At 44.4% G+C, this 26,980-nt stretch overlaps 1 protein-coding gene across 2 annotated transcripts in view; it reads right to left on the bottom strand.

Annotated features, from left to right (window-relative positions):
- TSPAN2 (tetraspanin 2) overlaps positions 1-12,230 on the bottom strand; it is a 39,341-nt gene extending 27,111 nt beyond the window's left edge. For both annotated transcript variants that reach the window (XM_006058690.4, XM_025288043.3), the window contains exon 1: positions 12,073-12,230. In XM_006058690.4, coding sequence (XP_006058752.2) covers positions 12,073-12,141 — 69 coding nt within the window. In that variant the 5' untranslated portion in view covers positions 12,142-12,230. The remainder of the gene's footprint in view (positions 1-12,072) is intronic.
- Between the last annotated feature and the right edge of the window lie 14,750 nt (positions 12,231-26,980).

Genomic DNA, 26,980 nt, shown 5'->3' with positions numbered 1-26,980 from the left:
GGAGTGGTTATCCTATCCTTCTCCAGGGGATCTTCCCGACCCAGGAATTGAACCAGGGTCTCCTGCATTGCAGGCAGATTCTTTACCAGCTGAGCTACCAGGGAAGCCCCTAGATGGGAGACACAGTAAATTGTCCTCAGATGCTCTCTCTAGTCACACACAGTTCCTCCTCTCACCTGGGGACCCTGCTCTTGCTATTTTCCTCTTCACTCCACCTGGCTCACAGCTTTCAGCTTTGACGTCACTTCCTCTCGGAAGCTTACCGTGGCCGACGTATGTGCCTTCCTCCATGTCTTATATAACCATTTCTGTTTAAATATTTTTGTAACTTAAAGAAAATTAAGGCCTGAGCTGTGTGAGGGCAAGCACAGGGTCTACACTGCTGTGTTCCAAGCTCCTAACCCCTCTCCCTTGAACAACCAGTTCCAAACAGACATCTGTTGAGTGAATGAATGGAGGGCCTTCTTCACAAAAGTGTCATTTAGGCTGTGCTGTGGACTGAATTGTGTCTCCCCCTAATTAATACATCACTGAAGTCTTAACTGGCCCTCACTGTGATGGTGTTTGGAGGTGGGGCTTTGGGGAGGTGATAGGTTAGATGAGGTCATGAGGTGGGGATTCCCTATAAGAGACATCAGAGCCCTCTCCTTGCCATGGAGGACGCAGGGAGAGGCAGCCATCTGCAAGCCAGGAAGAAAGCTTTCATCAGGAACTGAACTGGCAGATACCTTGAACTTGACTTTCCAGCCTCCAGAACTATGAGAAATAAATTCCTGTTGTTTAAGCCACTCAATCTATAGTTTTTTTTCTTTATGGTGACCTGACCTAAGACAGGGTGATAGGAGCAACTGTGAACAACCTCCTTCACAGCCCTCCAAGGGAATACTTTCAGAGTACTAATTTTAAATTCATCTGCACCTGGGAAACACAGGGCAGACACCTCAGATGGCACTGTGTGAAGACACTGTTGAGTCTACTCAGCATAACACTTGCCCACAGAAAAATAATTAGAGCAGCTAGTATCAGGTCTGTGTTTTTCCAGCCTGTAAGGATGCATGCCAGGCATCAGGCATGCACACAAAGAATAAATCTATATACACCTTTTGCAGGCAGAACATATGAAGACTTAACACAATCATGGCAACACACACACTCAGTGCCCTTAAAGGAAAGAATAAACAAACTGAATTCTGTATTTCTAGCTCTTCCAGGGTGAATGCCATTGTGTATATACATACCCAACTCGCTGGCAATTTTCTTTTTCGGGATGACGTCACACAAAGCGGAAAATGACACTTCAACCCTAGAGACTTCATTAAAAGCTTTTAAGCTAATACTTGCTCTTGGAGGCAATTCTCAGCCCAGATGGAATCATGTAATGAACACTCATAATTCTTCATCTGATTGCAAACCACATTAGGAAACCATAAGGGTAATGGAGTTTCATCCTTTTAGCAGGCAAAAGTCAGAAGCACATTTGCTCCAGAAGATGATACTAGTTTTCTCAAAGAGGAAAGCCAGCTCCCAAGATTTTCATCCTACTATGCAGTGAAAGCAAGGCAAGGATTCAGATGGCACGTTCTCAAAATGAAGGATTTTGTCAGAAGAAATTCAAGAGCCAAATACCATATGACATTCAGGTGAAACCACCTCGGAGGAAGGTTGGTGTCCTTGCTTCCACATCAGGACCAGGTGAGGTGGAATTGGGATGCAGGATTGTGGCAGCAGACGAAGACATGGCTGTTAGCTTGGAAATGCATGGCTGTCAGTCTGGAAATACACTGGTTAGATCCCAGTGTTTCTGATTTCCCACATTAGTTTCCTTATAACGATTTCATGAGAGCAAGCTCATGCTAAGAAATTCCTGAAAGACTTCCTTCAGGTAAGGATAGATTTTAAAATCAATGCTTAATTCTCGGTACCATGGAAGGGTATCTGTGTGTGCTTAGTCACTCAGTCGTGTCCGACTGTTTGCAACCCCATGGACTGTAGCCTGCCAGGCCCCTCTGTCCATGGAATTCTCCAGGCAAGAATACTGGAGTGGGTTGTCATTCCCTTCTCCAGGGAATCTTTAAGACCCAGGGATTGAACCTGGGTCTCCTGTGTAGCAGGCAGATTTTTTACCATCTGGGCCACCAGGGAAGCCCATTGGAAGGATTCTGCCATCCAAACCGCGACAGATTGGGACATTATCTATCTATCTAGAAAGACAATCAGGCGATATATTTGTGTTAAACACACCTTCTTCTGTTTGTTTAGGTTGTTATAGGGTTAACTGGTATGGATCAACTGACATTGCTGAGGTTGGGGGGATGCTTTACACAAAAGAACTGGGGAGACACTAAATTCAGGGGAGGAAGTTGAGCCAGGATGAAAAGCTTCCTCTGAATGATAAAGCAGGTAACTTAAATACAGATAGGCAAAGTGTCTGTGTTTATTCAGTGGTTGTACATACTGCATTTTTCTAAAGAAGTACAAGGAAAGGGAGAAGAGAGATCTGTAAGAATTAGGAGACAGATGATGGTTATATGGTTTTCTTCACACATTAAAACAAATGCCACAGACTACTGGCTAATGATTCCAATGAGCAGATGGCTTTATCAAATGAAAATCAAGTACAACTAAAGTAAAAGCCAAACTACCAAGCTACCAAATTGATTTAAACCCAATGTCCGTCTCACATGACCTGGAGGACCAGCTCCAGGAGGACAAAAGTGGTCTTTTGGATGTTGTCTGAACTTCCTCCTAGCAGCATCTAGCTAGCTTCATCCCAGGCTTGCCTCTGAGTAAACATGTGACATCTCATCTGTATGGAACTTTACACAAGCAAATTGAATATTTGCTTATTGAATACTCCACAAATGGAATATTAAACATTACTTATTTTATGGCCTAATATTTTACAAGGTAGTCTGAGAGAACTACTTTTGAGCGGATAGACAGGTTTCTGGAATATCAACCAATAATATCAATCTTCGCCCAGTTTTCGTTGTTGCAGAAAGACAATGGGAGGGGAGAAAAAATGTTTCAGGTAAAACTCACATTAGATTGGAACAAGACAAAACACTTTTTTAGTTAAAAAGTTAGCTTGAATGGAACCCAGTAAGAATCATGAGTCTTGTACTCTAGAGAGATTTTTCTTAACAGCTATTTAACCAGAAATTATTTGGGGTCAGGAAGGCAGACAGCACGAGGCCATTACAGGGGGCTAGACAGATACAGCTAGGGCAAGGAGAGACCACATGGGCTTCCTGGAGGAGTGGCAGCAGCTTCCAGGCCCTGTCCCTGCCCCACTGGGGGGCTCTGTTGTCTCTCCCCATTCCCTTGGCCTAGTTTATAAGCTGACGCTTTCCCAATCACAATTACAACGGAGAGGACAGGGCTTGGCACACACTTTGGAACATTCGTCAACTGCTCTTGTAGAGAACTTCACCTCTTCTGAGCTTTCAGACTGAATAATGATGCACTTGGACAGGTTAGTAATAAAAACACCCACTTGTATATGCTGGGTTGTCAAGGAGCTGCAGCAGATAAAAATGAGGGTTCTAGGCATCCTGGGTTTGAATCAAGCTCTGTCACTTACTAGTCCTGTGACCTCAGGCAAGTCTCTTAACCTCTCTAATCCTCAGCTTCCTCATCTGCAAAGTGGAGGTAATAATAGTGCCTCCCTGAGAGAATTAAATGACTTCATCTTACACACTTAGAACAGTGAGTGCCAGCACTTATGATTATTATGGAGGTAGACAGACTAATGTTACATTCAAACTGAAAACTTAATCCTACTCAAGATAGGAAATACTGTGGCCATGATTCTAATGACTTAGACCTCTGCTGTCTTCTTCTACTAATTTTTACTTTAGCTCTGTCTGTAATAGATGGGAGTTTTCTAAACCTCTACGCTAAGTATGTCATGGCGCCTTTCCAGAAGCTATGTTCCCCCTCTCTCTTTAGTTTAGTTAAGATCCAATAGAGAAAAGCAGGAGAAGAGGACTTATGAGAGAAAGAATAAATTAGGCTCCTGCTGCTGCTGCTGCTAAGTCGCTTCAGTCGTGTCCGACTCTGTGCGACCCCATAGACGGCAGCCCACCAGGCTCCCCCGTCCCTGGGAATCTCCAGGCAAGAACACTGGAGTGGGTTGCCACTTCCTTCTGCAATGCAGAAAAGTGAAAGTGAAGTCGCTCAGTTGTGTCCAACTCTTAGCAACCCCATGGACTGCAGCCTACCAGGCTCCTCCATCCATGGGGTTTTCCAGGCAAGAGTACTGGAGTGGGTTGCCATTGCCTTCTCTGAAATTAGGCTAGAGCTATCCAATAGAACTTTCTCCAATGATGTAAATATAAATGTTCTGCTGTCCAATACTGCAGCCATTGGTGACCCATCGTCATTGAGCACTTGAGATGTGGCTAGTGTGACTGAGAAGCTGAATGTTAAATTCCTTTTAATGCTGGTTAATTTAAATGTGAAAAGCCACATGTGGTAGTACAGCCACCATATTGGAGAGTGCAGAATTAACATGCTCATCCCAGCTTCAAACTTCTCTCCTTATCAGTCTGTAGACTTGGAGTTGTTAAGAGGGTAGAAAGCACACACAGAAAGCCAGCTCTGCCTCTAGTCAGCTCTGAGGCCCTGGAAAAGGCTCTGAACTCTCTGTCCCTGTTCCCTCATATGTAAACTAGGGGTGACAATAGCTGCTATTTTAGAAGGTCATTGTGAGCATTCAAGAAGTTAACATAGAAAAAATGCATGGGAAAGCAGATATCACCTAGCTTCCATTTATATTTTGTTGTTCAGTTGCTCAGTCGTGTCCAGCTCTTTGCAACCCCCGGGACTGCAGCACGCCAGGCTTCCCTGTCATTTATGTAATGTTTCATATTCTTCTTCAATTTTTGCTTATTGAAATTAATTTTAAACACAGTCTCTTGATATCAATATATACCCTTGATCAATTCCCATCTTGCTTTTCCTCTGCCTTAAGCTGATCAGAGGTATTCTCAACTTCTCCCTCTCTCTCTCATATGCCAGAGTGTTTTATGCATCTTTTTTGTACCTGCATTTCTGGAATGCATCAAGATAATATAATCTCTCTGGTCATAGACTTCACATTTGCCAAGTCTGCAGCATTTATTATACCTTACATTCCATGTGCCTTCATAAGTATGTGTGGTGAAAACAGCCCAGTGTTTAAAATCAGAAGACCTGAGTGTGAATCTTGGTTTTGTTCCTCTTTAACTCTTTGATCCTAGACACACCATCTACTGATCCTGCCTTCCAGCTTCCACATCTGTAAAATCGGGGTTACATTATTTCATGGGACTGTTGTGATTCACGATCAAATGGGATCATGTATGTAAGAGCATTTTGTAAGCCAAGGCATCATGTGAAAGTTATTTTTGCCCATAAAAAAATTCAAACAGGATAAAAAAAAAGCAAGCCAAGGTAACCCCTATTCATATCTGTATGATGTGCTCTCAACCCATCAGGTCATCCCATCTTACCCACTTCTTTCTCAATTCCTTCTCATTAATTCCCTAGCAAGAATGACATGATGGTTAGTGTCATGTCACTTGCTCTAGGAGAACAGCCTTGTTGTGATATAAACTGCAGTGGTAAGGTGGGGGTTAGAAGTTATGTTCCTTTTTGTCACGCATGACTGCAGACTCAAAGATACTGCATTTTCTCAGATAACACAGTGAAATGCCATGGACTATGGGCAGATGACCTCCTGGTAATTGTAGAAACCATCAACCCTCAATGTAAAAGAAAAATCTTAAAACAATAATGGTAGAGAGGTAACTGGAAAAAGAACTGCCACATGGAAGCCAGATAAGCAGGTCAAAAGGGAGGACACTCCCTGCTCCATTCAGAAATGAGAGCCACAGGGGCACTTTGATCTCTTAGGGCCACATCTAAACCAGTTCTCAAAATGTGTTTCCTGGACCAGCAGCAGCAGCAACATCTGGGGGCTTCTTAGAAATGCAGACCTACTGAATCAGAATATTTGTTTGAACAAGATTCCCTGGTGATCTGTATGCACATTGAAGTGTGAGAGGCACTGATCGTGGGGTTTTCCTAATTCCACCCAGAGGGCTCTGCTTGGTTGCACAGAAGCATGACAGGCAACAAACAAACAGCCGCCAAGCTGGTGTGTATTAACCAGAGCCATGTCAGTGACTGCTGAAGCTCCTCTAGGTGCTGAGGGATGGGAGGAGGAGGAGACCGGCACAGCGCACTCACACCCTCGAGGAGCAAAGACATTAGAGACATAATGAACTACACTCAAAGGCACACGGGAGTGTGGTTCATTATCTTACTAATAAAATAGGTAACTAATGAGAACCTGCTGTACAGCACAGGGAACTCTACTCAGTGTTCTGTGGTGACCTAAATGGGAAGGAAACCCAAAAAAGAGGGAATATGTGTATACGTATAGCTGATTCACTTTGCTGTACAGAAGAAACTAACACAACATTGTCAAGCAACTATACTCCAAGAGAAAGTTAATTTAAAAAAAGGGCTCAATGAAGCACCAAATAAAGGCCTCTTGAGTGTCTCAAGATCAAGGACTGTATCTTAATCATTTCTGAATGCTCAGGACTTGGCAGGGTGCTGGGCACATGCCAGGTGGTCAGCACATATTTGCTGAGTGACTAATTGCAGGGGAAAGAATCTGTCATTTTGACTCCAGGCCTTCAATAAGCTACAAGACTGTTGCCACTTTGCTTGATTGGTTGGACTTAGGACACCTGTTTCCCACTTTTCCTTACTTTCACGGATCTCTTAGATTCTGGATTCCACTTTCCTACTTGTCTTCTAGTGTTTAAATTGGATTACCACTAATATCTTGTGTTAGTGTTTACTATGCACATGTACCATACTTAATACTTTACATTTATTTACTCTTTTATCAGCACCAAAATCATAGATTGATGTTGGTACTTGATTAAGTCCATTATATAGATAAGAAAAGCCTCAAAGAGGTTAAACAGCTTACTCATTAAGCTTCCCTAGTTAGTAAATACTATGGCCAGGAATAAACTGAATGAGATGCAAGTATCCACTTTCCAGGCTTCGAATCCGGGGATGTGAACGGCCATGCTGCCTAGACCTGGCTGCGGTCTGTAAGACTACTGGGATGATAGCTCTTGCTTCTGCAGGCTGGCCCCTATTATAGGGTCCTTGCCTCTCCCAGCAACACTGAGCGCCCCCTGTCATCCACAACAGGGGAGGCTGGCAGCTGGCGCTCTCTTCTCACCTTGACAGAAATCAAACGTGGAGAGCAGGACTTCCCTAGTGGCACAGTGGATAAGAATCTGCCCACCAATGCGGGGGACACAGGTTTGATCCCTGGTTTTGGAAGATTCCACATGCAGGGCAACTAAGCCTGTGTGCTGCAAGTACCGAAGCCCAAGTGCCTAGAGCCTGTGCTCTACAACGAGAAGCCTGTGCTTTGCAACTGAAGAGTAGTCCCTGCTCACCACAACTAGAGAAAAGTCCGCACAAAGCAATGAAGACTCAACACAGCCAAAGAAAAAAAAAAATTATAAAAACATTAAAGATTAAAAAAAGCAGAGACCATCCAACAACAGGGCTGAGGAAATTCCTAATCGCCTTCTGGGGTGGTCTAACTTAGGGGTGGACCCCAGAGAATACTTTCTTCAGGTTTGTTTCTATAAAACAGTTTTTCTGATAGGTGGTACCTCTGAAGTTACTATTTGAAATAAGTTTGGGAAAGAGGAGGAGGCAACCTCTGTGAGCTTTGGTGGAGTCAAACATCTTTGACTCTCAAGCCCACAAGACACAGCCCTTCTTAAAAGGACCCATTAGACATCACCATGTGAAACCCCAAAGCTGCATTAACAACAGTGAGAAGGAAAGGAGAGCAACTTCAAACAAGCCATATATGGCATCGGACTTTCGACAATGAGCGGTCTTGCTTCCTGTTGGTCGGCAACCCTGAGCAGCTCACACAGCACAATGATAGGAAAATGCTGAACACACAACAAACCAAGGAATAAACAGCGCCCAGGTTTTTTTTTTTTCGTTAAACCAACACAAGTGGCTTGTTAGATGGTGGTGTTTTATTTATATTGCTATGCAACAGAGGGAAAAAAATAAAGGTGATTTCAGTGAAATGCATGGAACTATGCCATGCTATCTGATTGTAGTGGCCGAATTTAGACACGACAGATGTTGGGAAGGGTTACGTGTTAGACATCAACTGTGATAACAAATTAAATTAGTGGGGTTCGGGGCTAGGCTTTACTTGTGTTTTGTTAAAATTCAAGGGTGAACAGAGTCAGCAGCCCTTGGCCAGGCTCTGGTGGGATCTAGTTGAATGTTTATAAAATCAGGAGCATGACCTAGGGAAACTTCAGCCAAGCAGCCAGAAGGAGGTTGCAAATCCATTTGTCAAATTGCAGATCACAGAATATGCCGCACCCCCGCTTGCCTCTGCGCCCGCCTTTGGGCGAGTTCCTGACAGGAAAAGAGGTGCTGCCACCCAGGGGGACCTCAGCCGGGCAGACACACGAGCATCTAAGAGTGTGTGTAAATATTACGCTTCAAGTCCCGGCAAAAGCCAGTCCTTCCAGGAAAATTCTCCCCTGCTCTCTCCCCCTTCCCCAAACTTCCCACAAATTCTCCAGCCAGGAAAAAACAACATAAGAAGCTAGGGTGGGGCTTTTCTGCAGTCAGGTTCCCTTGGTTACAGTGAAGGTAGGTACTTAGACTATGTATCCCAAACAATCGCTTTCCTCTAAATCATTAGGCACTGGTTTCAAGCCCCTCCATTCCCTTTAGTTGTACAGGTATAGACATGAGAGAGCCGCCCGTCCCTGGTCCCCATCCTTGTGGAACTGAGAGTGAGCAAGGCCCTGCTTCCCCTCCTGGGCCCAATCTGTGCAAAGAATCCATCAACAAGTAATAAATAGAAAGAGTCCTCTGGATAAAATTGACAATTGATTATCTGTGCAAATAGCGAAGGCCATGTATATCAAGTTCTCTAGATTCATTAATTTTTTCTACGGGTGCTTTCTGTGTGCTGAGTACTATTAGGCACTAAAGATATATTTGTGAACAAGGCAGAAAAAAATTTTCTGCTCTCAGAATATTCTAAGTTCTAGTGGGGAAAACCCACAAGTACAAACTGAGAAGCTAACGTGTAAATGAAGACAAGCTGCAAGCTCCTTGGCAGCAAACATACACACTTTTCCCAGATATTAAGGGACTCTGGGGAAAGAGGGCTAACTTTCATTAATGCTTTCTGTGTGCCAGGCACTTAATAATAATTTTAAAAAATTGAGCACTTACTGTATAGTGGGCTTGTGGGAAGGCGAAATCAAATACTTTATGCCTTTCCTTTTAATCCTCTCAGCAACTCTTACCCCAATTGTTCAGCTGAGAAAACAAGGCTAGAAATAAGAATAACTTGCTCGAGCACACTCTGCTTGGGGTCTCTGTGCTTGAACCTGATCCCTTTGTCAGATGGCACTCTCACTCTTGCTGTTCTGCTGGGGATGGTGGTGGTGTATCACCCCCTCACCCTCGTCCACCTCCAGTCTTCCAGTCCTTCTAAATTCAGTTTAAACATCACCTTCTTCATGAGAACTGTTTCACCTCATCACTAATGCTATGGACTTTTAAAAAAATTGCTTACTTATTTATTTATTGTGTGTGTGTTTCTATTTATTTATTTGACTGTGTGGCATGTGGGATCTTAGTTCCCTGACCAGGGATCAAATCCGTGTCCTGCAAGACCCTGCATTGGAAGCATGGAGTCTTAACCACTGGACCACCAGGGAAGTCCCTCCTGTGAACTCCTTAATTAGATAAGATATATAAAAGGCCATGCCTAACCCTAGTGGCTAACACATGGTAGGCATTCAAGCATTGCTGGTTTCTACCTCCCTTCCTTCCTGTGTCAGAGGTGTGAAATTAGTCACTTGATTATACACTGTTGTGTTTGTTCTTGCTCTATATGCCTTGGTCATTTCCTCAACTAGATTAGCAGCTCAGGGCACAGTATTTTTATTTACAAATATATATGTGTGATTGTGTGTGCATATAGATATTTATATTTACATATATGCTGCTTTTACAAGTCTCATGTAATGATGGTTTAACAGAATGGTTCTCAAACTTGAACATGCATCAGCATTTCCTGGACTTGTTTAAAAAGATTGCTGGGTCTCTCCTCCAGAATTTCTGATTCAGCAGGACTGTGTTGGAACTTAGAATGTGCCTCTCTGACAACTTTCCCGGAGGTGCTCTGGCTCAGGACTCCCTTTGAGAACAGCTGGTTAACTACATGTACCACAGTGCTCAGAAGCATGAAGGCTGAGCTGGAGGCCCACCTCTGCCTCTCATTAGCTGTGTGACCTTGGGAAAGTGGACCTATTTGTGCCTCTGTTTTTCCTTATTTGTATAAATGGGGATAATAATAGTATGCATATCCAGAGTGTTGTGAGGATTAAGTTAATAATGAATGCAATGTGCTTAGCACTCTCCCTGACACAATGAAAATGCTCAATAAATGTTGCCTATTATCCCTGGAAAGGCTGGCATGACATCAAGCACTAAAGAAGCTGAACCCAGTCTAACAATTCCTTCTCAGACTTAGATAAGACCTCTTTTAAGCAGTGAGAGTGTCACTGAAGCATAACACTTACAATTAACAGCTTTGAAATTAAGCCAGACTATTACAAAGCACAACATAAAAGGCCTTTAGGAATGCCCCCCCCCCCCCTACTATGCTGGATGCAAATGACCAAGGGTACAATAGCCATGTGTATTTTTAAAATTCAGGACTGTCTACGGGGTACCTGCTTCACACCTTACCCTGCTAAAGGATGCTGAGGATGGCCACTTGGCCTCTGAGAGCTTGGAACTGCTGGAGTCACCCAGGCCTCTGGGCTTATGGGTTGGCAGACACCAGTGGAGATCATCCTTCAGTAATTAGTTGGTGTCACAGATGAAAAGCTCCCCAGAGTAGTCAGGACAGCCACCAACCTCCTCTATCCTAATTGTTTGAAAGCCCTTGGCCCCCTGCTGCTCCCTCCCAGCTCTAAGAACTTCTTCACCCAAAGCAGGATCTGTATTTCCTTCAGGGTCTATCTGAGCAGTTAGTGGCTGGCAGTCCCTGGAGGAAGCCCAAGAAGGAATGTGCACAAGAGACAATTCTCAGACCTTGTTTCCCAGTCCTTCAGGGCCTCAGACAGAATATCTAGGAATTCAGGGATGGTCTAGCCTTAATTTTGTTCCAGTAGTACGGGAGACAAGGGTCCTGGCCGTATCAGTCAGCGAACCACTAATCCCTGGAATGTTGTTCATTCAATGCAAAGTTGAATGAGATCATCTCTGGGAGCAGTAGTATTTTGCAGAGCCTGCTGGCAGGGTGTTGTGGGGTGGTGCTGCCGCCCCTTGGAAGCCCTTCCCTTCCTCCCATTCCCTGACAGAAGAACACAACCCCTTCCTTCCATTCCAGCGGTACCCTCCCCTAATATTCAGAAAAAGGATGACCCCGCCAATATCACTTCCACTGCTACCCCCGATTTCCCACATAAGCCCACCACAGCCAGGTGCTGTCTTCACACACTCTGGATGGGGCACCACCTCTGGCAGTCCCGGCGCCCTGGCCAGGCCCAGGCTCCAACGGAAAGGCAGAGCGAGAAGGGGGTGTGTGCACTGGAGGGGGTGGGGGTGGGGGTGATGGTGCGGGGTGCGGGAGAGAATCTGGAGGTAAGGAGAGGCTGGTGTCCCCGCATCTGGTGTCATCAGGCTCCAGATGAAAAGCAAGGCAGAGAGGTTCTTCAACGGGAAGAGCCACACGCACGGGGTCTCCCCGCTTTTCACCATTTTTCGTTGCTCGATCTCTCTCTTGGTTCTCTCCCCCTCCATCCCTCTCTCCCACCCCCCACCCCCTTTTGTCTGCCTTTTTCTCACCTCCGCATTTTTGAACACCCAGCCTTCTGGAGCCGGGATCGGACGCCGCAGCGGTCAGCTCCCTGGGGACCCCAGCCCTGCGCCCCCGCCCGGCCCCCTCCCCTGCCCGGCCCTCTCCGCTCCGGGTCTCACCCAGAAGAGCAGGTTGAAGCCGAGCAGCAGGTACTTGATGCACCGCAGGCCCCCGCGAAAGCGCCCCATGCTGCGGCCCCGGCGGCGGGATCCGGAGTCCCCAGGCCCGGGCTCGGAGCGCCGGGAGCCGGCGGGGAGGGGGCGGAGCGCGATGGACCGTGGGCGGGGCCTGCGGCGGGCGGGGTCGGTGGTGGGCGGGGCGGCGGGCGGGGCGGGAGCCCGCACCGGGTGAGAGAGGATCAGGGATGACCCGAAGTCCCTAGGCGGGCGATGGGTGGGGGCGCCGCGGGCCGGGGGTCGAAAGGACAGAAAGCGGATACCCGGCTCTCCCCCGGAACGAGGAAAGGCTGCCTCCTTCCCTTCCCAGGCCGGGGGACGCGCCCCGCAGGTGCCCGGCTCGCGGTGATTATCGGAGCATCTGCGAGAAAGGAGCGTCCACTGGGAATCCGAGACCCATTTAATCAGCGCTCTGTGCAGACTCATTTGAGGCCTGCGGTGATGGTTGAGAATAAGGACATGGCCCTGGTGGTTATGGAAACCTGGGAAGGTGGCCTCGGGTAGAAGAGATAAGTAGGACCCAAGGCTGCCCAGAAACTATCAGTACCCATCGCGGGACACCCGGCCCGGGGCACCCGGGTCCCCAGTTGTGGTTTCCCAGCGCCTTGCCAGCGCACAGGCCGCGCGGAAGCAGATTCTAGGGGACCCTCCCTCGGCTCCTCCCGCGCTTCTCCAGAACTCTTACCTTAATAGGCAAGAACTGGGAGAAGGCGCGGGATGCGGCTTTGCTGTGTCCAGAAGGCTGTTCCCCGCGCTGCACGGCCTGGCCTGCGGAGGGGTGTCGGACAACCCGGGTCCTGATGGATTGACAATGGAAACCCTTGGAAAGGAATGCAAAACCTCAGGGATTATTGTGATATGGTGATGGTAGAAAAGCGGGAGCAGGTTTTGTTTTGCTTTGTTTTATTAATATAAAACCGCTGGTGGGGAAACCAGGCTCCCACTTCCATTGACTAAGTGTCTGCAATATGTGGTGCCAGACAGTACGGCGGGGGCGACAAGAAAGTGTGAAATCCAGGGAGCCTATGCATTAATTCAGTAAAACTCCAAGTGCCTCTTATAGACCAGGGATAGTAGCAAAGCCTCAGGGACTCGACAATGAGAAGACAGCCAGGCCTGGCGCGATGACTCTGGTGATAGAGACAGATCTGTGAACAAATGTTATAGCAAGACGAGGGCAAGGCTCTGGTAGGCACCTCCTGGTCTCCTGGCATCGGGAAGGGAAGGCATTGCTGGGGAGAGTGGGCCTGAGCAGGTCCTGAATGAGTCTGAATAGAGAGGAAGAGCAGATGGGGCAGCTTGGGCAAAAGTACAGGCTGGAGAGGCAAGGGCCTTCTGTGGGGACTGTGAGAAGTGAGGGAGCCCAAATGGAGCAGGGGGAGGTGAGAGGGGATGGTGCTAGGGCGCAGCTTTCAGTCAGTTCCCCAAAGTGCAAAACTATGCTGGAGTCTCCGTTTCCTCATCTGCAACATGGAGATAATAGTACATACGTCATAGAGTTGTGAAGATTAATAAGTTAATATTTGTAAAGTGCCTAGAACAATGCATGGCACAGAGTAAGAACTGTAAGGGTTAGCTTTTACTGTGTTTTAGTCTTTCAGTCAGTTTCTAACATTTTTGGTACCAGTCAGTTGCCATCTTTGCCTACCTCTGTGTCTTTGGACATTTGTTTGAATATTTCATGCACTTTACTTATGAAAATGAATAGAAGGCAGAAAAATGAGTGTGCAGATTTGACTAATAAGTGTAAGCCCAAAATAGTAAAATAGTTAATTAGGTATGCAGAAAGAGGCACATCTCTAGCTTCAGTCAGACAACTTGACATCTCTGATCTATTAAAACAGAAAAATACTAAATTAAAAAATAATGTCTAGTACATAGTAGATATTAAATAAGTCTCTGAAGTAAATGAAAAACAATATCATTCTTTATATTGTTGAATATTATGTCTCTAAGTAAGACAAACTACATTTAGAGACTATTATAGGCTCTTTAGGAAAGAATCCCTATTATAAATCTATTGTTCTTTCGTATTACAATTTTAGTACACATGTATTAGAGACAGATCATTGCCTACTAACATAACAGATACAGATTTTGAGTGTAGACTTCCCCAGTCACTCCCTCCAACAAAGCTGCGTCTTAGGGGAGCTGACTCTTTATAGGACTAGGGCATTCTAACTGGTAACACATGTTCAAGAGTAGATTATTATATGAAAGCAGAAAAAATCCATTAAATAAGGAAGTTAGCCTTTAAACTAGACGTTATGCAAAGCTGGAGACAGAAACTAAGCAAGGGTAAGATGGTTAGATTTCTATTTTTAGTCAAGTTGGGACTGTGTGGAGGATGCTTTGAAGTGAAGACTTGAAGCTAATTAAAAGACTATTAGAGCAATGCATGGATTCCCTGGTGGCTCAGTAGTAAAGAATCTGCCTGCAATACAGGAGACAGGGTTCGATCCCTGGATCAGGAAGATCCCCTAGAGAAGGAAATGGCAACTTGCTCCAGTATTCTTCCCTGGGAAATCCCATGGACAGAGGAGCCTAGAGGCATGACCAGCAACTAAACCACCACCCATAGCAATTCAGATAAGAAATGAGAACCTGAACCAAGACAGGGGTAGTGGGTCTAGGAAAGAGGCTCAGATTTGAGAGATATTCAGACTTGATGAAAGATTAAGACAGATTGGATATGAGGTGTAGAGGGGAAAGAGAAGAAAGGATGACTGCTGGTTTCTTACTTGGGTAAGTAACCAGACAGATCATGGAATCATTAACAGAGATAGCACTTTTAGAAGGTGGAGCAGGTTTGGGGGAGAATGTTACAGACATTGTAGGTGGACTCACCTGTCACCCAATCCTACATCCCATTTAGAGGATAGGAATGCTAAGAACTTGCTTCCTGGTATCCTTTCCAGCTAGGCATGGTCGTATAACATATTTCTGATTAATGGAATTTATATGAAAGTCTGTTGGAAGGTTTCTGAAAAACCTGAAATTGTCTTGAAAAAAAGGTTCAGCTATTGCTGGCATTGCTCCCTTCCCTTTTTTCCTGTCTTGAACTAAGACATGATGCCTAGAGCTGTAGAACATTTTGTGACTGTGAGGAAAGGCCAAGAGATTGCAGACTTGCTAGCCAGGAGATCACTGAACTGTGGAACCAACACCAGTAGCCACTTATCTCCAGATTTCTTCTTATGTAAGAAAAATAACCCTCATTTTGTTTGATGCATATATTCTGTTATTTGTGGCTGATGATATTTTAACTGACATAGGGAAATAATACGTTCGTATTTAGATCTGTTGAGTTTTAGAGCTGATGGGAATTCCAGATGATGTGGTCCAGGAGACAGATGGAAATATGATTGGGATTCTGGAGAGAGGTTTGGACTGTAAGTTTAGGTTGAAGATTCATCAGCAAATGCTAATAGAAGCCAATGTTCTCCAAACTTTTGTCCACACATTCCCTAAAATAATTATGAAAAATTATATCCTTCTTTGCACATTTCTCCCAATATTTTATTATGAATATTTTCAAACATACAAAAAGTTGAAATAATTGAGCTGTAAACACCATATACTCACTGCCTAGATTCTACATTTTGCTTTAGTTACGTTACTTACCTCTACATCTATCCATTCATCAACTTATCTTATTTTTTATGGACTTATAGGTAAATTTTAGACATTAATGCACTTTACTTCTAAACTCTTTGGAATGAATAACAGTAAGTAGAGTTCTAATATTGGTTTATACTTTTTAAAGATGAAATTTATCTGAATGAACTGTTCACATTTTAAGCATACCAGTCAATGATTTTTGACAACTATGTTTGCCTTTCTAACTCCAAAGCCTGTTAAGGTATAGGATATTACTGTCACCACTGGAAAGTTTCCTTGTACCATTTCCTGGCCAGTCCATGGCCCCATGTCTCTTGGGGAAAACTACTGTTTTAATGTTTTTACTATAGATTAGTTTCTCTTGTTACATAATATCATATAAATAGAATTGTACAGTATTTATTCTCATGCATTAAATTGATGCATAAGATTATGTGTTATAAACTTGAGTGTATGCAAAAGATGTCATTATGATGTATTTTAAATATTTTGAAAGAAAATGATCACGTCCCTCATTTTAATGCATTCAGTAGAAACTAGTGTGATCTGCTACCTACCATCATCCAAGTTTTCTTTTTCAGATTTAATATCTGAAATGACAACATGAAATTTTTGATCAAAACTTTCAGATGATGTTCTCTTCAATTTTTAAACATTTATATTTATGAGCAGCTTAATTCAAAATAATTTCTTAAATTGAGATATAATTAACATGCAACATTAATTTTTGGTGTAAAAACATCATGATTTATCATTTATATATTCATCATCTGTTAAAAATACATGCACAAGCTCCTTGAAAGTTTTACGTCTTTCTTTTTTCTTCTTGAACTTGTATTTTATTTCAATGAAATGTAATCCTAAAGCAATGCATTTTTATGCTTGAAAGATTTTTCTTGAATATTCTTTTATACTTGTCTGAACAAATATTTCTATATGTTTATTAAAAGAGATTAAATGTTTCCTCCTGAGACCATAAAGCTTCAAGTTTTAATTAATTTATTCTAGACTATTATTAAAATTATTCTTAGTATACAGTTGACTACAATAATAAATACATCTTAAATAAGCAATCATTAAACATAGAAGTAAAATATTCCTGGAAGTGTATCTGTTAATGAGATTGGTGGGGTTGGGATTTTTTTCTACTAGTTCATGTATCCATGAATGAGAATATTCCTTATTGCTAGAACAACACAGGTCCCAGTGTAAATCCCCTTAACATTTTTTTATTGCTTTGATATTAATGCTGAGAAACTTTGTTTAGATAAATGAATAGATGAGGATGGAAGGAGTTGTTATAGCAATGCCAATCAACTCTTTAAACCCCTTCTGAATTATATGCCCCAATTTGCATACTGATCTATCATCAAAAACTATTTCTAATGATCAATAGCTGACATCTTCATTTAGTGTTTCTTCAAATTTTTTGAAAGCATAGTTGGAACTCTTCTAACTTACAAGAGCATTTGTTGCCCATATTATAGTCATTCACTATATTAATGTCATTGTTAGTGGTCTCAGTACCTACATGAGGTTTTCAAGATGCTGGCCCAGAGAATTTTATATAAACTCTGGGGAAATGTACTGTGATTAGATTTAGGAGGAGTGAGCAGTAGCTTGTGAGGGAAGACACCTTGATTACAGACATATTCTCAGACACATCGATTCTAGGAAAGAGTACGTGTGGAAACTGAGGATCTGGAAATGGAGTCTTTAAAAACTATTCGTGTTGGAGTAGCCCTGGAAAGATTTCTTATACTGCCAGGATATGCATGCCCGAGACAAAAGGCTGTTTTAGGCCACCAGAATGGATAATATGGCCAGGGAGAATGTGAGAAGGGTTGAGAACAGAAACTTTAGAACAACAGCATTTTAGAAAGTGGGCTTCCCTGGTGGCTCAGACAATAAAGAATCTGCCTGCAATGCGAGAGACCCGGGTTCGATTCCTGGGTTAGGAAGATCCCCTAGAGGAGGAAATGGCAACCCACTCCAGTATTCTCACCTGGAGTCTATTAGGAGACAAGTACATGGACAAGTACAGAGGAGCCTTGTGGGCTACAGTCCATGGGGTGGGAAAAAGTTGGATACGATGGAGAAACTAACATACACACAAGAACATACAGAGATGTAACACTCAAAGGAGACTGGAAAGAAATGACCAGAGAGGTAAGAGAAAACTCAAAAAAAGTGATGTCACAGAAGCCGAGGGAGCAAAGGGCTGCTGAGGAGGGAATGGCCACTGTACAAATACCTCAGCAATAACAGGCGAGATTATAGTTCCCTGGAATTGGTGTTATTGAAATTTAGGGCCTTGACAACTGGATAAGAGCCATTTCAGAATAGCAGGGCGGTGTTCCTCCAGAATAGGTATACTTTGACTTCTGCAAATTATCTCAAGGTACTACCACAGTGTATTAAATCAGATGACAAGTGCATTTAAAGGTTGGTTTTACAAGTTGCCAGGGGAGTTCCTCACTAATCACCATGATCAAAATATGTACATCTCCTTTTGCATGATGGTTATTTCCTGTATACTCCTACCTTGAAGGTGTAGCCCTTGGGAGGGGGGACCAGGTTTGGGTGGGGTCTCCCAAAGACTCCTTACCTTAATGGGATTTCAGGCTTTACTTCATGAGCCCCAAGTCTTTGCAGCTGTTGAAACAGAAACTAGGGGCCAAAGATGGCCTTGGTACCTGCTTAATTTCGAGGGTTCTTGCTTTTATTTCATTATGGGCTTTGTAGATTCTCTTGCTTTTGTGCTAGCTAAGCAATGTGTTTTTAAAAAGATGCTTATATATTTCTAGTGTTTAATTTCAATGGAGAATGTAGTTTAGGGTATCAAGTCTGCCCTAGTGCTAGAAAAAGAAGCCTGGTGTGCCCGCTGTCGTGACTTTCGTTTTGATAAGCAGGACACGGGCAGTGTTTTGACTGCTAGGTTTGCAGCATATTAATCCTGTTGCTATGCAGTTGTTGCTGGAAAATAGTCTGTGGGCGCAGGGTTTCTAAACCAACCATGTCTTGGATGCCCAGAGAAGGAAGGAAGGCGAGGGCCTTGGCTTGCTGATTACAAACCATCTCCATGGTCACAGGTTGCTGAGCTCTCCTGTCATGACGTTTTCCCAGCAGCATGCAGGCATCTGTGGCTTCCTCTCATTATTTTTCTGCTTCTGGTGTTTGCTGGTGAGAGGAAGGAGTGTATACCTGCTTGTGTAGGCATGTAGGACGCAAGAGAAGGGGCTATGAGACAGGAGCAGAGCACACTCAAAAGACAGTTGTCTTCACAACCTTAGGAGTTGGGGAATAACCTAGGCATTTTAATTTTCCCTTCTGTAGGAGGTTGGGGAAAGGAGAGGAACATAACCCATTCAGGTCTAAGTTCTAAGTCTGAATATTTACTGTGTCTTCTAGATGATCCTCATTTGAATGATCTGAATTAGGACATTAATTAGATTAATTAAAAATTACAGAATAGGTAGGTAAAAAAAAAATTACAGAATAATAATCTGGTGTTATTTTAATGTGATTTTTCCTTTTGTTCCTAAGTTTCAGCAGAGGCCCCAAACACTGAGAACAAAATCATAGCTACCTAAGGACCTTTATAGTCTAAGGCAAAGTGCAAGACTGTCTGCATAGGCAGGGTTCTCTAGAGAAACAAAACCAATAAGATGTACTTGTATACATACTAAAGGGATTACTCATGTGATTATGGAGGTTGAAAAGCCCCACAGTCCAACGTCCACATGCCAGAGACCCAGGAGAGCCAATGGTATAGTTCCAGTCCAATAGCTGGCAGGCTCCAGATCCAAGTAGAGCTGATTTTTCAGTTGGTTCTGATTTTTCGGTTCCTGAAGGCAGAAAAAGACCAATGTCCCAGCTCAAGGAAGTCAGGCAGAAGGAATTCTCTCTTACTCAGCCTTTTTGTTCTATTCCAGTCTTCAGCTGATTGTGTGAGGCTCACTCACATTAGGAAGGCAATCTGTTTTACTCAGTCTACCCATTCAAATGTTAATCTCATAACAGACATATTCTCAAAGACACGTCCAAATAATGTTGGGCCAGATGTCTAGGTCCCCTCAGTCAAGGTGACATGTAAAGTCAATCATCACACAGTCTATATAGGACTTGCAAAAGATGGAATGAAACATGATTCTGCCAGCCAAGGGCACCCCTTATCATCTTGGCTAAGAGAAGGCTAAGAGTACATTGACAGATTAAAAAGAGAGGGTCAGTCTCACCCCACCAAGGAGAGGGGTGATGGATGGGATGCTGTCCCTTCCCAACTTCAAGTCACCTGTAAGAGGCTTCAAGAAAACCCCTGGAGGGGTGACAGATGTCCCCGGAGTTTTGGGGACAGAAGAACTGGTACTGGATTCATGTCTGGCCCTGTCCCCACACGATGGCAGAGTACAGTTGGCCCACTCTGAGAATGACAGACTTCATGACATGAGTGCTTCCTGGGGACCAGACGTGAGCCCTTTGGAGAGACTTGCACTTGGGATGTCCTAGAAGAGACCTTGGCAAGAGGAGTTCCCGGCAGATGTAGGGGGTGGTGGGGAATAGTTAGAAATCAGGAGCTCCAGGGATAGTCATGATTACACAGCTAGAAGGGGCATTCCCCAACTCAAGAGAACTAAAGATGGGGCAGGAGCTTCAGAGACCATAAAAATTTATTGTCACTTATGGACATGGGAAATTTATGGGATATTCCATGTTCAAACCAGCTATGCATGCATTACATGAGACATCTGGCTGCACAGCCTTTGATGGGAATAATGGAAATAATAGACTCTATTGAGCATTTAACATGCAGAGCTCTGTTCTGAGCTCATTATAGTTATTAGCTTCTTTGACCCTTAAAACAACTCTAAGAGTTATTACCATTTTAAAAATGTGGCATGGAGGGTTTAAGTAACTTGTCCAAGATAAACTGTGACAATGTTTGGTTTCAGGTCCTAGAGGTCTGACTAGAGAGCTTACGTTTTCACTCTGGCTTTGGTCACTCTTCAAATCTTGAGTGCCTACTATTTGCCAGGCACTGTGGTAGGCACTGGGGATATTGAATGACACCTGCTTTTGGGAGCTTATGGACCAATGGAAGCAACAGTCATTTAAACAAGAAATTATAATATCATTGACAAGTGTGTCAATAAAAAATGTCTAGAATGATTTGGGAAAACACAGAGGGGGGACTTAAGACAGCTGGGAAAGGCTTCAAGGAAGAGATGCCACTTTGGCTAACACTTGACGAGCTAGAGTTTGACAGACAGAGAGGAAGTGTATTTCTTGGGTTGATCATAAGAAGACTAGCCAAAGAGACAGTAAGAAGTTGGGTGTGGCTATAGTGTGGTTGGGGTGGGGTGCTGGCTGGGAGGAGAGCAGGGAGATGGCAGAGGGGATAAAATGACATGTGGGGCCAAACTGTGAGAGACCTTGTCTCTTTGTGTCTGCTAAGTTATTGGGACTTTATCTTGTGGGGAGCAGGAGAATGACTCGTTTGTATTTTACACAGAGGGGACTGAGGAGTGAGGGAGATACATTCATTCAGCTAGTCTTAATTGTGCCAGACCCTCTGCAGTGACCAGATGTGGTCTCAAGAAGCCTGCAGATGTTCTGAGAGGGGAGATGGCATCTACCCAAACCTCCCATTTCAAGGAGACCAACACTGAGTCCCAAATGAGAAGTGCCTGGTGCTTCAAGGGCAGTGAGGGTTCAGAGGAGTGAGATACCCTTCAGGCTGGGGGAGTCGTCGAAGGCCTCAAGAGGTGGGGGGGCGTCAGGGTTTCAGGCCTTGAATGATTGTGTGATTTAAAAGGCAGAATGGTGGTGCGACAAACATGGATGTGGGTGCTGTGTGTGGGGAAAGGTGAATCATCCCCTTCGGCCGGAGTGCAGGGGACATGAAGGGCACCTGGCTGGAGCCGTGGGCAGATCTTGAATTGTGTTTCCCAAAGTATGGTGCCAGTAGGGAATTCACAAGATGACTTTTGGTGGTACATGATGGACGTTTTAAAGTTGGGTGTTTATATGCATGCACACTAAAAATATTTAATCAGTAATTATAGTATTGCTTACAGTGAAGCAAAATAAATGAGGCAATTTAATCAACATTCAGGAAGTAATAATATAGATGGTATTCAGATAGGACAAAATCATCAAGGAAATAAAGATTCAGGAAAATTGGGCTAAGGTGTTTAGAATGATTTAGGAGGGTAGGCACACCAGAGTGGGGATTCAATAGAATGATCAATCTGAGAGCTGGTGTATAGTGGATCAAACTGGAAAAAGGAATCTGAGCTGGAGAAACCAGTAAGGAAACAATTATAGTGAATCAGTAGTAAGAGTTTCCTCTTTAGGGAGCCTGTGCTGCTCCAGTTCTTGTAAATTCATCTTCTGGCTGTACATGGAAGTAACATGTGCTGTCGGAAGTGGCCACGATGTCTCCCACTGCCTCTCTGTAATGAGGCATCTCTTGGTTTTGGCAGTGGCGCTGTGAAGATTTGACACATTATACATCACAGTTTCATCTCTGAGCTCTTCCTTGGAATCATTGCCACTCTTTTTCCACCAGAAACTTTTCATCTAATGCAATGGAAGAAGTCTTCTGTGAAAGAGGGGAAAAAACGAGTCTTTCAGAAACTGTCAGGCCAATGCCTCAACACCACATAAGAACCTTGAGCCCTGTTCCAACAAAGCAAAACAGCATGAAGGCAAGCCAAGGCTTCCTGTCCCACTTCAGTGTCCAACTCTTGTGCAATTTTTATCTTTAGGCCTTTTGCAATGTTGCCTTAAGATACTGCAACCCACATTTGAAATATTCTTCCTGTGAGAAATTTCATGTTAAATTTACATATTTTGAGCAAAGCTTGCCTGTCTGGGAAGGAAGTCACAATGCGACTCCAAGAGATGTATCTCCAGGGGCAAGGAAGTGGTCTGGCCCACCATGGGTGGTTCCTGACTACAGGCATTTTAGCAGATCCCTTGTCTTACTTTCCTTTTGTCCTGCACACCCGAACTCTCATCTATAGGTAACACTTACCTCTTCCTTCACCCTCCAAAGCAGAGGAGAGGGTCAGAGTCAGATATACATGTTTCTACATAATGATTGGCAGAATGAGTAAAGGTGGCTTGTGTATTTAGTGGTTACCTTACCTTTCTGAAGGCTACAGATGACTCAGAGAGTGGGGCCTGGGGGAGCATTATGTGATGTGTGCCCTGATATGAGGCGATGTCTGGTGGCTCTTTCTCTACTTCCCCTCTCTCAAGCCTCCTATATTGTCCACCCTCTTGATGGGATGTTGCCCGAGTTTGTTTCCTAGGCAAAACCACAGGAATCCAGTTTGTCCTTAATGATCCTCCTGCCTTTGTTTCAGAATCTTTAGTAGATCTCTGATTTTTTTTTCCCCCCAGAATTCTTTCCCATTGGTCTTGGTTGCCTCTTGTGGGATCTAGTTCCATGACCAGGGATTGAACCCAGGCCCTCTCCATTAGAAGCAGGGAATCTTAACCATGGACCATTAGGGAAGTCCCGCCACAGATTTTTTGGTGATTTTCCCTTTGGGGGAACACTGGTCCCCCTTTGGAAGCTGTTTTGAGAGAGGCTGGCACTTATGTGTGTTGTCTTGTGGCCAAGTTGAGCCCACATGAGTTTGGCAGGTTAGTTCTGATGGTGGTGAAAGTGAAAGTTGCCCAGAGTTGTGTCTGACTCTTTGAGACCCTATGGACTATACAGTCCATGGAATTCTCCAGGCAAGAACACTGGAGTGGGTAGCCTTTCCTTTCTCCAAGGGATCTTCCCAACCCAGGGATTGAACCCAGATCTCCCTGATTGAACCCAGGTCTCCTGCATTGTGGGCAGATTCTTAACCGGCTGAGGCACAAGGGAACCCCAAGAATACTGGGCTGGGTAGCCTATCCCTTCTCCAGCGGATCTTCCCGACCCAGGAATTGAACCAGGGTCTCCTGTATTGCAGGTGGATTCTTTACCAACTGAGCTATCCCTTAATCCCCGCTGCCTGCCTCTGTGGCATTTCCTTTGTTCCTGTCCTTTTCAAGGCTCAGTTGTTTAGCCTTTCCTTTGATGCTACAACATCTGCTGCCCATAAATTAGTTTTTTTCTGAAGCAAGTCAGACTCTGCTACTGTTGTTTAAGATCAAAGAACCTGAAAAGGCCACTGTCTGCTCCCTTTTCTCAGGGCTCATTTAACTTCCCCCCTGCTTAAAGCTCTACTGTGGCCGCACACTTTTGTTAGATCAAGACCCAGATCCCAACCACCGCCTGCAGACCCAGCCTGTCCTGCCCTTGGTGGTCTCTCTGTCCCACCTTCTGCATCACTCTCTCTGCCGCCTGGCTTGCCACCTTCCCTTATCTTGAGTGTTCTGTGTACTATTGTGTGGGAGTTCACACGCGCTGCCCTCTGCCTGCCCAGCTCTTGGAGTGGGCCTTCCTGTGTGCTTCCCAACCCACAGCCGGGTTTATAGGTTAGGTGCTCTCTCAGCACACCTGGTACTTCTCCATCATGACACTTATCTCAATTTGTATATGTGCATGTGTGCTAAGTCACTTTAGTCATGTCCTACTATGCGACCCTATGGACTGTAGCCCACCAGGCTCCTCTGTCCATGGGATACTCTAGGCAAAAATACTGGAATGGGCTGCTGTGCCCTCCTTCAGGGTATCTTCCTAAGCCAGGGATCAAATCTGCTTCTGTCTCCTGCATTGGAAGTCAGGTTCTTTACCCCTAGTGCCACCTGGGAAGCCCTTGTATATATACACATGTGAATCTATTTACAGCCTAAGTAAGTGAAGTAGCTCAGTCATGTCCAACTCTTTGCGACCCCATGGACTGTAGCCTACCAGGTTCTTTCCTCCATGGGATTCTCCAGGCAAGAGTACTGGAGTGGGTTGCCATTTCCTTCTCCAATTTACAGCCTATGTGATCCGTATTTATCTCCTTCACCAGATGACAAGTTCCATGAAGACAGGAAATATGTTTTTGTCCCAGACTGTATGCTGGTGTCTAACACAGCACCTGCTATGTGGTAAGAGTTCAAAACATTTCTGTGGAACAGATGCATAGGAAGATGCACAGTCTGACCTTGTCAGATGACCTGGGATGTGAACTGTGCTGCCAGCCTGCCCCTCACTGAGATCTCTGTGCTTCATCTGTCCTCTTTAGGGCTCTGGTCTGCACTGGGCAATGGTGGCTGCAGCGGTTTAATCACACACCTAAACATGGTTTTTTGCTAACAAGCTTCTCCACTGCCTTCTTTTCTCCAGTCTTCTCTCATACCCTCCTCTCCAGCTTATCCTACTGAGCTGTATTCTTCTGCGGAGGCTGTCAGTTCTCCTATGGTTGGATTATTATACCCATGAAGGCAGGAACTAGGGGTGTGAAGACTAATTCTTTCTCTGGCTCTGCCTGAGTTGCTGGGTGGACATTAGCTAATTCATTTAATCTCACTGAACCTGAGTTTCCTCATCTTTAAAATGGAGAGAGTATCTGCTCCACTATACCGTACCATCCGTCACCCTTCAGTATCCATGAGGATTGGTTTCAGTCTCCCTGCTCCCCACTTCCTACACATCCCCAAATCCAAAGATGTTCAAGTCTCCTATGAAAATAGGAGCATAGTATTTGGATATAACCTACCCATATCTTCCCGTATACTTTAAATCACCTCTAAATTACTTATGATACCAATATAGTGTAAATGTTACGTAAATAGTTGCTCATGTGGCAAATTCAAGTTTTGCCTTTTGGAACTTTCTGGAATTTCTTCCCCTGAATATTTTCAATCTGCGGTTGATTGAAAGTGCAGTTGCTTGGATCTTTGGATATGGAACCCATGAATACAAAGGACTGCTTGTACCTTGTGGTTGGGAGGATGTGAAGAGACGATAAATGTCAAAGCACTTGGGAAAATTGCTCAATGGACAAAAAGTATAGGAAACATTTTTCATTACCTTATATCATTCTGATACCCTTTATAATATTTGGTCTTTTACAGGTACTCTCAAAAATTACAGTGCCTCAACCTATCTGCCCTTATTTCATCTAGTAAGTAAAATAAGATGTACTAACAGCTAGACATGGAGTTAAAGCCTTCATATATGGGAATCTCATTTCATCCTCTCAAGACTGACATTAGTTTTTCTCAACTGACTGGGAGAAAACTGAGACTGAGAGAAGTTAAACAACTTATTCAAGGTCACTCAACAGGTCGGGGAGCCGGGGTGCAAATCTACACCCACTGACTCCAAGGTCAGTGCTCTTCACCCAGACCCACAGGGCCTCCCTTGCGCATTCCTCAGGTGGCTGCCCAGAGGCCGCACTATGCTGAGTGTCCCACACTTTGGGGACGGTGTTGGCTGACTGACATCCTTTGTTTCCCTTCATGTTTACACTACCACCATCATTTCACAAGTGAGCAAAGCAGAAGCTCAGAGACGGAACCTGGACTTCTGCTTCTGGGAAGAATAGACCAAGTTGCATCAGGCCACCGCCACTACCACTCAATGACAAAGTAACAAGGAGAAAACCGGGGAAGCTGTCAAAGTCATCTACTGAAACAAGGAGAGCAGTAGAAGCAAAGAGTAGGAGGCAAACTGACCTAGAGAAGAAATGGCCTTTCCTAGAACAGCTGATCCCTACTTATTTTCTTCCCTGGGGGCATCTGCATATTCTGAGCATGGGTGTGGACTTGACCTGAGCGAGCAGACTCCACAGAGGGAGAGAGAAACCACAGAGGCTATGGCCATCTTGAGGGGCTGGTATGACAGATGAGAAACCATAAAGGCTGGACTGGTTTTCCCCCTGGGACTCTGGCTGAGCTCTGGGGAAGCCGGTAAGAGGGCTCAATAAGCTGGGAACTAAATCTGAGGCTGATTATCCTGCATCACAGGTTAGTTTTGTTTCGGGTTTCTTTTCTGGGGCCCATGTGGCCCAAAGGATCGTTTCTACTTCTTCCCTTTAGCCTCTGTATTCCTCTTGGACCAATCATGTCTAGATTTTCTGCGACAAGTAGCTTTCCGAAGACACTGGCGCCCCCTGCTGTCAGAAAGCATCTTTGCAAGGACTTGGAGCCTGCCCTTAGCATCTTCTTATACCCTTCTTCCAAGAATCAGAGGTTTAACCTCCATGATTAATTTCAAAGTCTGAGATTTTGTCTCACTGGTCTCTTTTGAATGCTGACTGTCTTGACTTGTAGATGCCCACGGCATCTACAT

The sequence above is a fragment of the Bubalus bubalis genome, chromosome 6 (genome assembly GCF_019923935.1).
Source record: "Bubalus bubalis isolate 160015118507 breed Murrah chromosome 6, NDDB_SH_1, whole genome shotgun sequence".
Taxonomy (NCBI): domain Eukaryota; kingdom Metazoa; phylum Chordata; class Mammalia; order Artiodactyla; family Bovidae; genus Bubalus; species Bubalus bubalis.
Note: the sequence above shows the minus strand (reverse complement) of the source record. Positions and strands in the feature narration are given on the sequence as shown.